Consider the following 15,985-nt stretch of genomic DNA (forward strand, 5'->3'; position numbering starts at 1 on the left):
TTAAGTTTGTAATTTGTAATTTATGGTTTTGCATGGGGTGGTGTGGGGAAAAAGAGGAAAAGATCTTTGGAAGCTATCCTTCTATCGCATATTTGGTCCCATTTGGAAAAAGCATAACAATAGGTGTTTTAATAATAGGTGGTCCATATGAGGTGTCTTGAAAATCCAAACTAGATGTTTTGGTTCTAAAGCCTTTTATGGATTGCCATTCGGACCTTTAAAAAAAAATAAAATTCTAGCTGGTCTTTGCTCTGTGGTTCCGTGAGGTGTTTTGCTTGCCTCATTCTTAATAAAATTTCCTTGCCTTTCTAGAAAAAAAAAAGTACGCTAAGCAAACCTTTTTTCATTTTTACCCGTTCCATGCACTAGTGTCCCAGAGAAACGCCTATAACATATGTTCTACCCAAGATTATATGAAAGAAATCCATAGATCCTTCTGTGAAGTCATAAGTCATAACAAGCATTTAAAAGAAACTAGCATCCCTAAAAGTCATGCACAATCTAGACTGTATGCATGATATTGATTTTTCAGGTGGTGCATTTAAACAAAACGATTGTCAATATCATACTTGTTTAACTCGTTACTGTAAGTCCATGGAATGCTTTCAAGATATGCACCTGAGATTTATCAGTTACTGCTCATACCATGTCTTTGTATGTTGGTGGTTGAAGCTTAGTTGCAGGATGTTTCTAATTAGGTGCTGTTCCTGCTTCAACTTGTGCATTCTTAGACTTTAGCTCCTGCCCTTATCCCGTTTCTGTTTCCTACCTGATAATACTCGTTTACATTTTGACACAGATTCATACTCGTTCCCTGATTGGGATTCCGTTTCCTGATCCAGAAAGTGAAAATAATCATTTAGGAAGCTGTGTAGTAGGAATTTGCAAAACTGATATAAGAGCAGCTCAGGAATTAACAAAAATATTCTAGAAAAAAGTATGGCTGATTAAAACATGAAGATGTGATGAAATAATTAGATTTGAAGCTTATGGCGGGGTTTGTGCGAATGGCTAGCATCGTGGGTTTGCTTCCCACAGACGCGAGTTCGATTCCCCTCCCCGGGATTACCCGATGCATGTGATTTGCGGGTGATTGCGTGGGGCAGGGACACCCTGATGTCATTATAAAAAAAAAAAAAAAAAAAAAAAAGAGGGGGAGGGAGTAATCATCAACATCTACTATCCATGCGGTTGTGGTTCCTGCTTCAATGTCGCTGCATAATTTGGTAACGAAGAAGCTGTTGCTTAAGGTGACACTATCGGTTTGAAATTTTTGTGAGAAAAATTGAGTTGCTGAAATGTGATGTAGAGTTAATCTGCAATGTGGTGGATTTACATAATAAAAGAGGACTAAGGAAGAAGAAAGAAGGGAGAGAGAATGAGAGAGGGCTGGGAGGCCCCCCTCTCCTCAATTTTATTACAATTAGAATGGTACTCCACCATATTACTGAAACACACACACACATATTTCTCTACACTCCCCCTCGAGCTGGTAGTATGAAGACAAGCAAAATTCAAAGCTTTTGGTAAAGATGTCTGCAAGTTTTTCATCAAATCTAACAATGGTGTGGTGACATCTTTATATACCACTTTCTCTCGAATAAAATGTCAATCCATTTTGATATGTTTTGTGTGTTATGGAACATCGGATTGTTGGCAATATGAGCAGGCACCTGAATATCACAACAAAGAGGGATTGACGCAGGAGGAAAGATCACGTCACACGAGAGACTTTATCCATAAAAGCTCACAGATTGTGTTAGCCATTACCGATATTCAGCCGCAACAAATGATTTTTAAAGAGGATGAGCTGGCGAGATGGATGAACGGTATGGGTAAGCCCATACATTGTGGTGGGCTCCAACAAACTGAAGGGACAACGTGTATAGAAACATATATCACAGTGGGTTCCACAGTGTGGGGGCACGCTGTTCTGGACAGCATGAGTGGAGCCCCCGTCCCTGGTGGCCCCTCCCACAAGTTGGATAACAAATAAACTTTACGCTTGGTCCTGGGAAGGTTTCAACGGTAGGTGTCATTATCCCACTGCTTTTTGTGGTGGGGCCCACTTAAGCTTTGAATTTGTCTTGTTTTTAGGCTCGTGCCCTGGAATGAGCTGGTGAGATGGATGAATGGTGTGGGTAAGCCCATACACCATGGTGGGCCCCAACAAACTGAATGGACAACATGGATGAAAACATACATCATAGTGGGTTCCACAGTGTGGGGGCACGCTGTTAGCACGTTGGCTTTAGAACGTAGCCCACCTCTGTGGGCCTAGAAGTTTTCAATGGTGGTCGTTCAATCTCACTATTCCTTAGGGTGCGTTCCACCTAAGGTTCAGATCTACCTTGGTTTTTGGGCTCATGCCTAAGGTGAGGCGGTAAAAAGGATGGATGTAGGGGATAATAACACACTACAGTGGTTTCTTTCCTTTCCTCTCTCTTGTCTCTATCTTTTCTTTCTTCCTTCTTTTCTTTTCTACCCTTTCCTTTCCTTTCTTTTCTCTCTCTCTACAAGCTTTTGGGTGTGTAGAGAATTGACTAAGGATTGGGCTCATGTGAGTGGAGTAACACCTCACAGGTTAGGAGGTGAGTGGATAGTGATGCGAGGGTGATTGTAGCAATAGGATTAGTGGAGTGCATGCATTGGTGGGTGAGGGAGGTGGAAGGTGTGGTGGAAGATATGCATTGGTGCATGTGGGAGGTGGGAAGAGGAGAGAGAGGTAGTGGTCCACTTAGTGGAGGATGATGTAGGATAGTGGGGTGTGACTTAAGAGAGAGTTAGTGGAGTTTGTTATGGGCCGTGGGCTTTTAGCTCCATGGGCTTGACTCGGTCAAGTCCCTACCACAAAAGTAGTGATGATGTGGAAAGTGAAGTCCAAGTCTACCCTTTGGTCTTGGTCAACACTCTCCTGAAGTTGTTTTTGTGCGTACAAGTGTACAAGGTGCATGCATGCTCACTCATGAGGGTTCACACGTGTGAACTTGTGCGGGTGCGGAAGTGCAGTCACACACGCAGGGGTAGCTAGGGCACAAACACATGAAGTTCCAAATGGGCTCAGGAAATTCTGGTTCATTACATATTTATAGCGGAAGCCAATTTAGACGGGAGATTGTTTGCCGCATTGGGGTGGGTCTCGAACCCAACTTTGGGACTAAATGTTGTTCGGAAGTTGGACCTTACACTTTTCTAATGTAGGTTGGCTCAGGTGGTATAGAGAAAGGCGTTGATCTTTTGGTGTCCACTTCGTAGGGAACCAAGTTGTGTGTTCACGATTATTTTGAAGAAATTTGAGTCAGTATCATGGAAATCTACAATAGTTAAAGCCATTCATTATGACATCGCCTTGGAAACTGGATAGATCTGGATGTTTTACTGTTAAATCTTTCTATGTAACCTTATCAAAGGAATCTAGACTGAGGTAAAGGACTACGGCTATGTTCATATGGTCTTGCTTTGATCCACAAAGGGTGAGTGCTTTCAGTTGGTCGGTGGGAAAGAATAGACTGCTTACTCTTGATCGTTTGAGATTTTTTTTTTTAAAAAGGATCATTCCTAATGTAAGCATTTTGTCTTTGGGGTGAGGAATTAGTGAATCATTTTTTTGTGCTTTATTAGTTTGAGTCATCTGGCATGTGGTGGTTCAAATACCTCTTCAATATCAATTGGTGATTCCTCAGGCGATAGTGCCTTTTGGGTAACGGCACTACGGTTGCCATTACCCAAAAGGGAATATGCCATGGCGCCTCTCCTTGCTGCAGGGCACCTTCGGACAATATGAGTGGAAGCAACAGAAGAACCTCTAATAATTTGGTGTTAGGCAGGAAGTTTTTTTTGACTGCAAGGTTTAAAGTGGTTTGGGCCAAATCCTTAAGTGCATTTGGAAGATGCTCCACGGAGCTTTTTAATAGTTTCGGGGATCAGATTCACATGTTGTATTGGCATTGAGGATATCTCATTATCCATCCTTTTTCTGTAATGTATGTATAATGTAAGTTACTATAAAAAAGAAAGTTCTGTTGCCATCTCTGTTGGTTTGCAGCATATCTTACACGTAAAAAGCTATTTCAGTCGATCGTCATTCTGGAGTACATCCAAACAGGCTGAAAATCTTGGCTTTGACTTGAAACCAAAATTTCCCTCTTTACCTGAGCTGCTTAATTGTGTTTTTATTTTGTGCTATTTTCACTTTGTTTTTCTTTGATGGATGATGATCAATTTTATTAGAACACCAGTGAAGAGACAGATGGCATTGGTGAAAACATAATGAACATCGAGGGGCCATGAATCTCCCTTACCGAGCTTCTTTGGCAGAGAGTCTTCAACATCATTAGCCTCTGGGACTATGATCAAAGAGATGTTTAAACTAGAACAGGGATCCTGGACTTCATTGAAAAGAAGCTCTGGTATTTTGAATGCTTCCTGTGGGGCTCGTACTCTCGACCTTTGCCTCATAAGACCTATGTTCTAACCAAATACGGGACCTTAAGAGTTTCTTTGACATTTCACTTATGCACTAAATGTGCCTAGTTTGTTTCTTAGTTTCAGGATTCTTCTAACTAGGTGCCGCTCCCACTTCCTACCTACGCTTCTCTGCTCCCGCACCTGAATTTGTTGATGCTTCACTTCACGCTTCGTGCAACTATAGTTTGATCATTGATGTACTACTTTTGGTTGAAAATCCCAGTTTTTTAATGTTTAATCTGTCCAAGTCAACAATCCTGTTTTTCCTCATCCAGGTTCCAGATGAAGCAGTTTCCAAATGTACAGCATGTGGAACAGATTTTGGAGCTTTTGTGCGTAAGGTGATTATCCTACCATTTATATTATTGAGTTAGCAATTGACTGGACTGGGTTGATCAAGTGGAATAGCTTTTTTTATGCGTAAACTTGATTGGAATTTCTTCTCTTTTGCTTTTCCAGCATCACTGCAGGAATTGCGGGGATATTTTCTGTGACAAGTGTACCCATGGTAGAATTGCTCTCACTGCAGATGAGCAAGCTCAGTCCGTCCGAGTTTGTGACCGATGTTTGGTATGCTCTTTAATTTATTTGTGACCTCTCGACTCTTGTGCCACTAAACTAAATGTTGTTGTGTCTACGCTCTGCCCCTGTCCCCTCTGTCGGGATTTTTTTTCATCCACTGTGGAGATGAAAATGGACTTCAGATCAAATGCAGCAAAAAGATTCTTTCAAATTGTCACCCAGGATAAATGGCATAACCCCTAATGATCTTAGTTGCCATTGTCTGGCTACTGTGTTAAAACAACAATGATATATTTCCCAAAATTTTCACTTGGTGTTGTTGGAGGGATTATCAATCCCTCAATCCCGTTGAGATAAAAAGAATTTGGAACTGGGATCATCTCAAGATTGTCTGTAAAATCTTTTTATCGACCTTTTTCGGAAGAGAGGGAGGGAGTGGAAAGTGACTCCAGTGGAACTCATGTTTTTGCCCAAGCAGGAAAACAAAAAAAATAGAAATAAAATAAATAAATAAATAGTGCAGGTGTGTAGAATAGCATCTCTCTCTCTCTCTCTCTCTCTCTCTCTCTCTCTCTCTCTCTCTCTTCAGTACCGGTTTAGATTTCTACACTTTGAAAACACAGTATATTCTTTTATCACGTTCTTTTGCAGGCAGAAGTTTCGCAAAGGTTGAGTAATGCGAAGGAAACAAGCAATAAATCTGCCGCACAACACAGTCATGAGGATCTTGCAAGGAAGCTTCAGGTGAACTGCTGATCTTTAATCCTAAGCATTTGATTTTATTTGCCTCACAATCTCTGTTTATGTATCACAGCTTACCATCTTTGCATGCTACATGCTCAGTGTGCAAGCATTGTTTTGGAGTCCCTACCATTTTTAATGCCTTTGTTGAATGAATTCCTGAAGTGAAGTAGTCAGGAACAAATGTTAAACAATAGAAATAGGGCTTTGTTAATCTTCATTGCTTTGGTGAAGGTTGTCAAGATCCCCTGACCCTCATTGGTGAACCTTCCCATTGATCAAGACCGTCCATTAAAATAGCTACCTTTTGGATAAGCCACCGCCTGAAACCCAATGCCATGCAAGAAGTAGCCTATAATGTCCATCAAGTGGACAGTTGATCTAATTGTATCCTATTTTTCTTAACCTTGTAGGCTGAAATTATATTCACTGTCCAACTAGAGTACATCATAGACTACTTTTTGCATTGGTTCAGACTATCCAATCAATCTTGGTTTTGAGCAGTGGCTGATCCAAGAGGGGTTTGTCTAATGGATGGTCCTGATGAATGAGCTCAGTCACCTGCTGATGGTCGGTGATGGTTAACAAACCCTGTTGATATTATAGATTTGCTAAATTACCTTGCCGTTGGTATATTTGATGTAAGTGCTTTTCAAGATCCATATCGGACAATTAAGAGTAAGTGCTCCTTCTTGAGTGTATTGTATACAATTGAAAACTCTCAAGTTAGTTCAAAGATAATTGATATGAACATTTGTCGAGCTTTATGATTGAAGCGTTCTTAGCAACTTGTTACTTATTTTAGGTTGCGTAAGCCATTCTGAAATAAGGAGCTCAGAATGAATGCCTAGCCTTGAGGTGTAAGAACAGTGGTCCTTTGCAAAATCGACAAGGAGAAGGATCATGTGGATTGAAAATTCCTTCAGTGTCTTCTTGAACATGTGACTTTTGGTCGCAAATGGAGGTGGTGGATTGTTTGTGCCTCTCAAAGAAGAAAAAAATGTCCGACTCTTATGCTCATTTCTTTGCTGTTGTAATCGGCTTGCCAAAAAGTTTATTCAAAAGCAGTCACGGGCTATGTAAAGGACTCCCACTTTCCTCCTTCATGCTTACCTCGGTGAATTTTGAAGTGCATTGCTTTCTTGTGGTAAATCTCCGGGTTTGCCCAAATGCTTTTGTGTAGGTGTTAATTTGTAGTGTCCATCTGTCATTTATAATTTGTGGATCTTTGTCTGATATATTCTGTGAAGCTAGGGTTACACAAATTTCTAATCTTGAAGTTATTATTATATCCTTGAGAGTGGCATTGAGGATCCAACTAAATCCCTGTAAAAGGTCAATTGCTATGCTTGTGGGTTGAAGGGACTTCTAGAGTGGGTAATTTTTTAAGGATGTAGAGTGTGTGGTGTACCCTACGTTACTTGGGCCTCCCACGAATGGTAAATGCATGGAAAAAATGATAGGGAAATGAAAGAAGCAGTACATCGGGGCTCATATCACTCACAAAGAACACTACTTTGCCCAATATCCCTTCCTATTTCCTGTCTTTGAAACTTTGGTCACCATGGCAGATAGGTTTAAAAGCTGCAAAGTGACTTCCCTTTGGGAGGTGATGCAGAAATATCACTCTTAGATTGGATGTTTACAAAGATAAAAAGAACAGGGGCAGTGGCCTATGGAACATTCATCTAGGGAAGACACCCAGTGTGTTTCAATGCTGAGGTCATGGGTTCAAGAACCCATGTGTTGTGTGTAGGTGTGAGAGAGTGTAACGAAAAAAAATAAAAAATCTAGGGAAGACGGCTCTCATGGGAAATCGATTTACCATTTTAGAACCGAGCGGCTTTGGAGACAGTTTATCATGGACAACTATGGGTAGTTGAAAGAGGATTGATGCCATCTTGTCCTAAGAGAGGAGGTGCTAATAAGTTTGCCTAACTCGGGACTTAGACTTGACTCAGTCAGCTTACAAAACTTCACTCGGGTGGGTCAACATGGTCACTAAGGCGCTGTGGCCAATAGCTACTAGGAGCACCAAGTGACAGGGAGATGAGAGTAGTGAGAAAGACGTGGCGAGACAATGCCTATGTATCATCCAATCAAACTTGAGTACCAAAGTTTATTAGGCCAATTATTGAAGGCTTATGATCATAAAAGTTAAATAGCCTTGTGGGCATCTCCAATCCACTATGAGGAGACCCATTAGATCAACGGTTTAGATTTCCTTTCCATGGCCCCCACCTGTAACAACTTGGCTCATAAGAACACTATTTATCTGATACAATGGGACCCATGATTCCTCAACACTTTACTAATATCACAAGGGAATTCCGACCTCTAGATAAAAAGGACTCATGAGTTATCCAATCCATGTCTCAGGGGCAATCGGGTACTACCATTCATAAAAATACACCCCTGACCTTCAGGAATCTTTTCTTTCGTTCGAAGACGGAATCTCCCTGCAAAAAACGCGAGAAATATTCTCTCCTCTCTGCTTCTTTCCCTCCCCTCAGGCGATTCTTGTTTCTTAATATTTAACCTAAATGGTTAGGACTTGCCTGATTTTTTCACTCATCGAGTCATCGAGTCACTTGAAAAATCAGGAAAGCACGCCTGAGTGGTGTCCAATTCCACCAAGTCTACATGAATTTTGACTCAGTAGGGCTTCAAAAATGGGTTGACTTTGATGAAGGTGCTGTCGAACCTTCCCTTTATTTTATGTCGCTTTTCCAATGCCCAAAGTCGGTGATTCTCCGTATTAATAAATTGCAGAGGGATTTTCTTTGGCAAGGTGGAACAGTTACAGGCAAATTCCACTTGCTGGACTGGGAAGAAGTGTGCAGGCCCTTTGATGAAGGCGGAGCTGGTATAAAGAGGTTGGAGGACGTGAACTTGTCTTTATTGGGGAGGTGGGTTTCGAGATTCAGGTGGAAGAGGGGAGCTTGTGGTGATCGGTGGTGGCTGGAAAATATTGTCCACTGGCTTGGGGTGGTGAACCTGGGATTCGTTCCTTTATAGAGCTTCTTTCTGTTGGAAGGCCATAGCTAGGATGGAAGATGGTCCTCCCTCATGTTGGTTTCTCTCTAGGAGGAGGAGATAGGATCCACTTTTGGGAAGACATGGATTGGGGATTCTAATTTGTGATCGGAGTATCCGAATGTAGTGGCTTTGTTCCTGGATCGGAACATTTCAGTTACTTCGTGCTTCTCGGGGCAAGATCAGGAGGCGTTTGGCTGCCTCCTTGTCGTTGGAATCTGAAGGAGGTGGAAGAAGAGTTGTTGAGGCTTCTATCGCGGCTTCAAGGCATTTGCCGTGATTGGGGGAAAATAGATAGACCTTGTTGGTTGCTGGATTAGTCGGGAGGTTTTACTGTCCGGTCTCTTCTTGGCACCTTATCCCATTCGGAAGCTTCTCCAATAGCCTGCCATATGTGTAAGGTGTGGAAGTACAAAACTCCAAAAGTGGCAGCTTTCGCATGGCTTCTTGGTAGGAAGAGGATCCTAACGGTGGACAACCTGCACAAGCAAGGTATGGTGCTGCCCAATGTGTGTATCATGTGTTTAGAGGACGAGGACCATCTCTTCATTCACTGTTGGTTCGCAAAGGGGGTCTGGGATGGTATTGTCTCAGCTTTCAATGTGGCTTGGGTTAATGCCTCGGTTGGTGGTGGACTTGTACCTTTCCTGGCATGATGGCATTTATGCTACCGATGTCAGAGATAAGTGGAGGTTTTCCTCTTCTTGCAGGTCTTTGGTCAATTTGGTTGGAAAGGAATAGTGGGTGTTTTAGGGATAAAAGTGCCTCGGGTCGATCGGTTGTAAGTATAAGGGCTTGTTTGGAACGTGGGATTAATTGGTATGGAATTGCATTTGGTCCCATGCAAATTCCATCCGACATTTGGAAATGACAAGAAGGATTGGATTAATCCGGTATCATATCATCCAGTCCCAAAAGTAGATACTACATGATATCTGGTGGATTTTGAAATCCACTACATCTGTGGGCCCCACATTGATGCATGTGTTTTATACATGCCATCCGTCCATATGCGCCCTTTTACACGTAACATTCAAGTTGCATATGCGTACAGGACTCCAACATCAGTTGTGAATTTGGTCTGTTGATTACAATTCCATGGTCCAATAAACATGGGTTTAGCTTAATGGTTTTTTCCCGAAGGAAGAATTTGATCCCAAACGTGGGATTGGATGGTCAAATACCATGGTATTTCCAGACATGCAATCATTGTGCCATAATGGTGCTAATTCCATCTAATGCAATTCCATACCATTTAATCACGTGAACCAAACAGGCCCTAGGTTTTTGCTTGGTTAAAGGATTGGGGCATGTAATTTCTGTGGGTAGTTTCCTGTTTTTTGGGGGCCCCTTCTGGGGTTTTTGTGGCTCTTGTTTCTGTTTTGTTTTGCCTTCAGGTTTTCTTCAATAAATCTTTATTATCTCTGTCAAAAGAACCCCGGGGGGGGGGGGGGGGGGGGGTGGTGCTCAAAGAGTCAGCCAACCTTCAGTGTTAATGGACCTTGGAAAAACACCAAACAAGAACACAGATGTTGTTAAAAGGGGAATGAGGTTCCAAATGGGAAGACATGTTGGTAGGCATAAGTGTTTTAACAGTTCTTTTCCCCAATTTTCTAGAATTGCCTTTTCAAAAGTGGTCTTAGCATGAGGATCCTTTTGAAATAGTTGGGGGTAAGGTAGTTTAAATTATCCACTTTAGAATCTGTAAGGATGAATAAATCGCTTTGCTGGTCATGCTTCTCCTCCATATTCTTGGCATATGCAGTTAACAAACTAGTTTAGGCAGATGATCCTAATGGTTTCTTTTTCATAAAATCTCTCAAGCAGATCACAACGTTGGCGGCAGTATTGATCCTGAAAGTACAGTATGAGGTACTCTGAATCTCCTAACATTGTGGTTCTTTCTTGGCTGGCAGCAGTAGATAAAATCCTAACTTTTGACCATCCAAGAAATGGAAGAAACCATTTGATCTGCACGTATTTTCACGTGTAGAATGGTGAAGAGAATCAATCTTCCTTTGCATTGTAAGCAATATAGAAGAGTTGGAAGTACTTCACTAACCTTTACAGCCGTAAGCAGGACACGCTGAAAAAAGTTCTTGATGGTTTTAATCTGTTGTGAACAGGCATGTTTGGAACAAGGGGGAAATGCTGATGGAAAATGAAAAGGAATGACATGGGGAGTTACTGGAGTTGGTATTGGTATGCAGTAAAGAATGATATGGGGGAAATGTGACTGGTAGGGATAAAAGAATCCATGGAAGCTGAAGCTAGAACCTTTTCGACGTATTTTCATTTAGCAAAGAATTTTCAAGCAAGTTAAATAATGGAAGGAGAGTCTTGGTGGACATTATAACACGGGCTAATAAAATGTAGAAGGAACTGTGGTGGGTAGCTTTCGTATTCAATGACATCTGCAACCTCATCATTCACGATGCCAGTTTTGTGCTTATCCAGAGAGAAGGTAACGATCTTGCAGACTAATTAGCTAAACTGGGAGTGTTGAGGAATATCCTGTTTGCCGGGCGATCTCTGCCATTTCTTTGTGTTTGTCCTTCTTCAATAAAATCAGTATTTATCCACAAAAAAAAATAAAATAATAACATAAAATAAAAAAAGAAAAAGAAAACAAGAAAGGTGGTACAGAACTGTTCACCTAGAGAACTGGATGGAGGGTGGCGTCCAGGTTTCTACCACTGCTTTTTAAGAATATTTACGAGGTGGCACAGGGCAAGTGTTTATTGGCTTAAAAAACTATCAGACTTGCATGAGGCTGCATGGGAATTGTGTAGCCCATGGTAAGTATCGGATAAACTTTGAGTTAGAGATGGACAATTTTAGATATATATGATATCACTGGTCAATATCTTAACATCAGTTGAAGAAACAACTGCTAAGATTGGGTATGCATGTCGTTAGGGTGAAATGTTGTCACATCACTGATAGTGTCTGGTTTTACGCCCATTGTATAGGAATAGTATTATTGATCCACCACTCAGAAAAATATAATGTTTGACCCAGTCTTGATTGATCCAGTCTTAAAATTTCATTTTAAACAATAATCAGAGCATTCTCTAAATCGATCTCATGAATAACATGGGTGGAACTCTGGGAAAAACTAGGTGAAGATGGGCAAAATTTACCAGAAATCTCTCTTCTGAGACAACTGAATGTAAATGCCTTTTTTTTTTTTTTTTTTTTTTTAATTATTTTCATTTTAGTTTTGAGGAATAATGTAAATACCTACCTAAACTTGAATTTCTAAAATTTACTCTTCACTGAATAATAATGCAATGTAGGAATTCATGTGTATCTCGTTGCATTTATGTAGTCTGATTGATGATTTTATGCTTATTTTTCATTTTAATTTTTGAGGAATAATGCTAATACCTACTCAAACTTGAATTTCTAAAATTTACTGTTAACTGAATAATACGGTATCTGAATTCATGTGTTATCTAGTCTGACCTAGGAGTTCATGCTACAAAGTTACTAACACCTCAAACTAGTTGTAGCAAATTGTTGGCTTTGTACCATGTTCTCGTTTGCTTCTTCCATGCAATTTGCTTGAATGGAATGTGGATTCTTTTAAACCATTAAAATGTGGTTTTGCATCATGTTAATGAGTGGCAAAAGGGCTTTTCATTGATCTGATATAAAGCTTTTCACTCTGGTGGTTAACAACAGGAGGAGATGGACAGAAATCGCAAGGTGTCTTCAGGTAATCATCAATAATTTGTTCTTCCTATTATTTACAGAATGTCCTAGATGCTCCCTCTGAAAGAGAGGGACTGGAAATAGAATTTCGCTGGCATTGTTGACTATTTGATCCTCCCCCGTCGACGCCTTCCCACTACAGTTCACCTAAATGGATGGATCATTGTGTAAATCAGAGGCTACCATTATCCATACAGAAGATTGAAATGTGGATGGCTGTCTTTTGTATGGGTGGTGAGTATATGTGATCAGTGGGATTTTCATCAGGTCGTCCATCCATGATGATGTGCTGAATGGGCAGCCTTGATCACCACGTGCTGAGGCACGAGAGGTGAGATGTGCAATGAATGAAGAGTAATGCTACCAAAATCCCTTGGAAAGAAAAAGTTGGTTTCTTCCAAGGCCCACCGGCGATAACCACTGAAGTTTCTGGCGATTTGTTACTTCTCACAGGTTCGAAGTCAGATGGGTCTGGGAGGCGGATGAAAGAAGTTGCCTGCCCCATTTGCACAGTCCATTTGCAGGTAAATTTTTTTGCCATTTTTGTCTCCGACATAAATTCCCATTAGTTGCCCTTCATCTGATCTGTTCTTGGATGCTATTGGGTTGCAGGTTCAAGTCCCAACTTCTGGCTCCGAAACGATAGAGTGTGGTGTATGTCAGCATCCCTTCCTCGTTAGCGCCCACTGAATTACTGTACGTGAGCCCTTGTTTGCAAGTTTAACTTCACATGATTTGTTGATTCTGGTTGCATGCTTAATAAGAGCATCTGGAGTTTCTGGTTTGTGTATATCTGCCTGCTTGTATACATTTTTGGCCGATGAACCTGTCTTTCTTGTATATGAAATCTGAACCAATGTGTTTGGGATAATCTTATATTATAAGATGCTAAAATTATGAATGGACAGGGTATCTTAAAACTGAAGCCAAAATATGAATATCATCAGATTCGACTGAGTTGTGAATCTTTCAGATTTTTTGTCCCAGGTCCAAGAATTTGATGATGAAATCCTGGACGAGTGGATTTATAACATAGGTTCCCAACTACACATGCACGTAGAGACAGTCCATCCACATGCTCGAGCATGTATTAATATGGACTGTGTGTGCAAGATCTAAACTTTCCATTACTCGGAAACAATGCTTAGATCTTATGACTTGAACACAGGTTATTTCAATTCTTCGGTGGGCCACAATGTATAAATTAAACTGAAGGGTACATCAAATTTCTTCTCGCTGTCTTTTTGTTTTTTGGTATGGGGGCCCACCGGATGTAAATCACTTTATTTTCACAGGCTAGAAGATCTAAATATTGTAGCCCACCTGATGTAAAGCTTAGATCTTAGGTCTTGAAAACAGGCTATTTCAATTCTTAGGTGGGCCACAAGGTACAAATTAAACTGAATGGTACATCAATTTAATTTAATTTAATTTAATTTATTTTTTGTTGTTGTATTGGTGCCCACCGGATGTAAATCACCTTATTTTCAGGCCAGAAGATCTAAATACTGATGCAAAGTTTCTCGCGCACGTGTCTGCTTGTGGATGTATACATAACCCACGGGAGTAGCATTATTCACTCTGTTCACCGGTGCATGGACAGCTACTTGGGGTCCACCAGGTATGAGTTTATTCACGCTGTCCACCTACATGTGGACCGGGCCATGGGTCAACTAGATGTTTATGTTTTATCCTCGCTGTCCAACTGGTGGATTGGGCAGTGGGCCCACCTGGTGTATGTGTTGTCCAACAGCATAGATCCCCACACTGGGGGGCCCACCTGATGCATGGTTCTACCCTCACTGCCATTCCGTGGACGCATCCATGATGTGTATATGTTATACACGCTGCCACCGGGAGGCTAGGGCCCCACTGTGATGTATGTGTCTTATAAGCACAGTTCATTTTTTTTTTGTTTTCCAGATCATTCCTTGGCATGGGCCCGGAATCAGGTAGATCCAAGACTTAGGTGGGCCGCACCACTATAAACAGTGGTGACAGCCACCACCGTTGAAACCCACCATGAACTCACCTATAATGCATGTGTTTCATACCCACGCCATCCATTCAGGGCTTGAGCCCAAAAACGAGCAGGTCCAAATTTCAAGTGGACTGCACCGCAGAAAACAGTGGGGATGAACTCCCACTGTTGAAACTGCTGTGGGGTCACTATAGTGGTTTTAGTGACCATCAAAACCATCCATGAGGACACCTGGACGGGACGTGGGGCAGGGCCCACAGACGTGGCAAATCGAAACCTTGAGTGGACCCCACTGCAGACTGCTGTCCACCGTTAAAACGTGTGGGGTCCACCATGGTGGTTATTGTTTACACCAATCTGTTTACAAGGTCACATAAGACCTGGATGTAGTGAAAGCACAAATATCACCGGCTCAAGTGGACCCCATCAGCAGGAGGCAACGGTTATTGAACTCTTACCATTGCTGCCTCCCTATGGGGCCCATGGTGACGTTATCTGCATCTAACCTGTGATGAGGCCACGTGGGCCTGACCCCAAAGATGAGTCAGATCTGAAACTCAACTGGACCCCACACAGCAAACAGCGGTGGTTGAATACCCATCATTAAAACTGTCCCTGGGGGCCGCCTTAATGTTTTTTCCTGCAATCTATCCTGTCCATGGGCAATGTAGGCCTGGGCGTGGGCCAGACCCCAGAGATGAAGCAGATCCAAAGCTTAGGTGGGCCACGCCATAAGAAACTGTGTTGATTGAACAACCACCATTGAAACCATTTTGAGGCCCACCATGATGAGATCACACTGACTAGGGTGAAGGAAAACCACGAATACCTGCTTGATCCTGAACCTGTGGACCCACCACTAGGAACAACGGTGATGGAATCCACACCGTTTAAACCTTCCTTGGGCCCACCAAAATGTTTGTTTGCATCCAACTTGTTGATAACGTCACAAAGACCTGGATGGAGGGGGGGAAAAAGATAAAGATCAGATTATTTTGAAGGTTGCTGGGGTCCACCAGATCGTGGAGGCCCCTGATACGTGGGTTTGCCCACACTGTCCATTCATTGCTGAGGCCGCAACAGATGTATATGTTTTATACATGCCGGTTAGTAGTGTGGTCCCCCGCTGGGGGCCCACATGACGTGTTGATACATGCTATCCATCCACCTGATATATGTCTTATGCACGCTGCATATCCGTGGTGCTCACTTGATAAATGTGTACATCCAAGCTGTCCATCTGACTTGACCCTGGGCCCACTCTGATGTATATTTTATCCAGGCCGTCCATCTTTTAGATCTGAAAGTAGGGGGACACTATGATGTTCAATTGCCATCTAGCCCATTGATGCCGTCACTCACGGCTGAATAAGCGGAAAATACAAATATCACTTAATCCTAGACTTATGTGGGCCCACCGACTGGATAAAGGGAAAATACAAGTACTGGTTTAATCTTAACCTCCAACCTGTTACCTCGGTTATACGAATCTGGATGTATCGAGAACTCACGTATCAACAT

At 41.9% G+C, this 15,985-nt stretch overlaps 1 protein-coding gene across 6 annotated transcripts in view; it reads left to right on the forward strand.

Moving 5' to 3' along the window:
- LOC131237139 (protein FREE1-like) overlaps positions 1-14,394 on the forward strand; it is a 53,644-nt gene extending 39,250 nt beyond the window's left edge. The window contains exons 5-12 of one of the 6 annotated variants that reach the window (XR_009167061.1): positions 4,743-4,808; positions 4,927-5,037; positions 5,641-5,733; positions 12,454-12,487; positions 12,937-13,007; positions 13,096-13,179; positions 13,779-13,871; positions 13,975-14,394. Coding sequence is in view for 4 of the 6 variants with exons in the window: in XM_058234804.1 (XP_058090787.1) it covers positions 4,743-4,808; positions 4,927-5,037; positions 5,641-5,733; positions 12,454-12,487; positions 12,937-13,007; positions 13,096-13,173 (453 nt within the window). In the remaining 2 variants the exon portion in view is untranslated. Of the gene's footprint in view, positions 1-4,742; positions 4,809-4,926; positions 5,038-5,640; positions 5,734-6,535; positions 6,560-6,782; positions 6,867-10,892; positions 11,231-12,453; positions 12,488-12,936; positions 13,008-13,095; positions 13,441-13,778; positions 13,872-13,974 lie in introns of those variants that run through there. The other 5 variants (XM_058234804.1, XR_009167062.1, XM_058234803.1 and 2 more) reach the window with 5 other exon arrangements.
- The last annotated feature ends 1,591 nt before the right edge of the window (positions 14,395-15,985 follow it).

This window comes from Magnolia sinica, chromosome 2 (genome assembly GCF_029962835.1).
Source record: "Magnolia sinica isolate HGM2019 chromosome 2, MsV1, whole genome shotgun sequence".
Taxonomy (NCBI): Eukaryota; Viridiplantae; Streptophyta; class Magnoliopsida; order Magnoliales; family Magnoliaceae; genus Magnolia; species Magnolia sinica.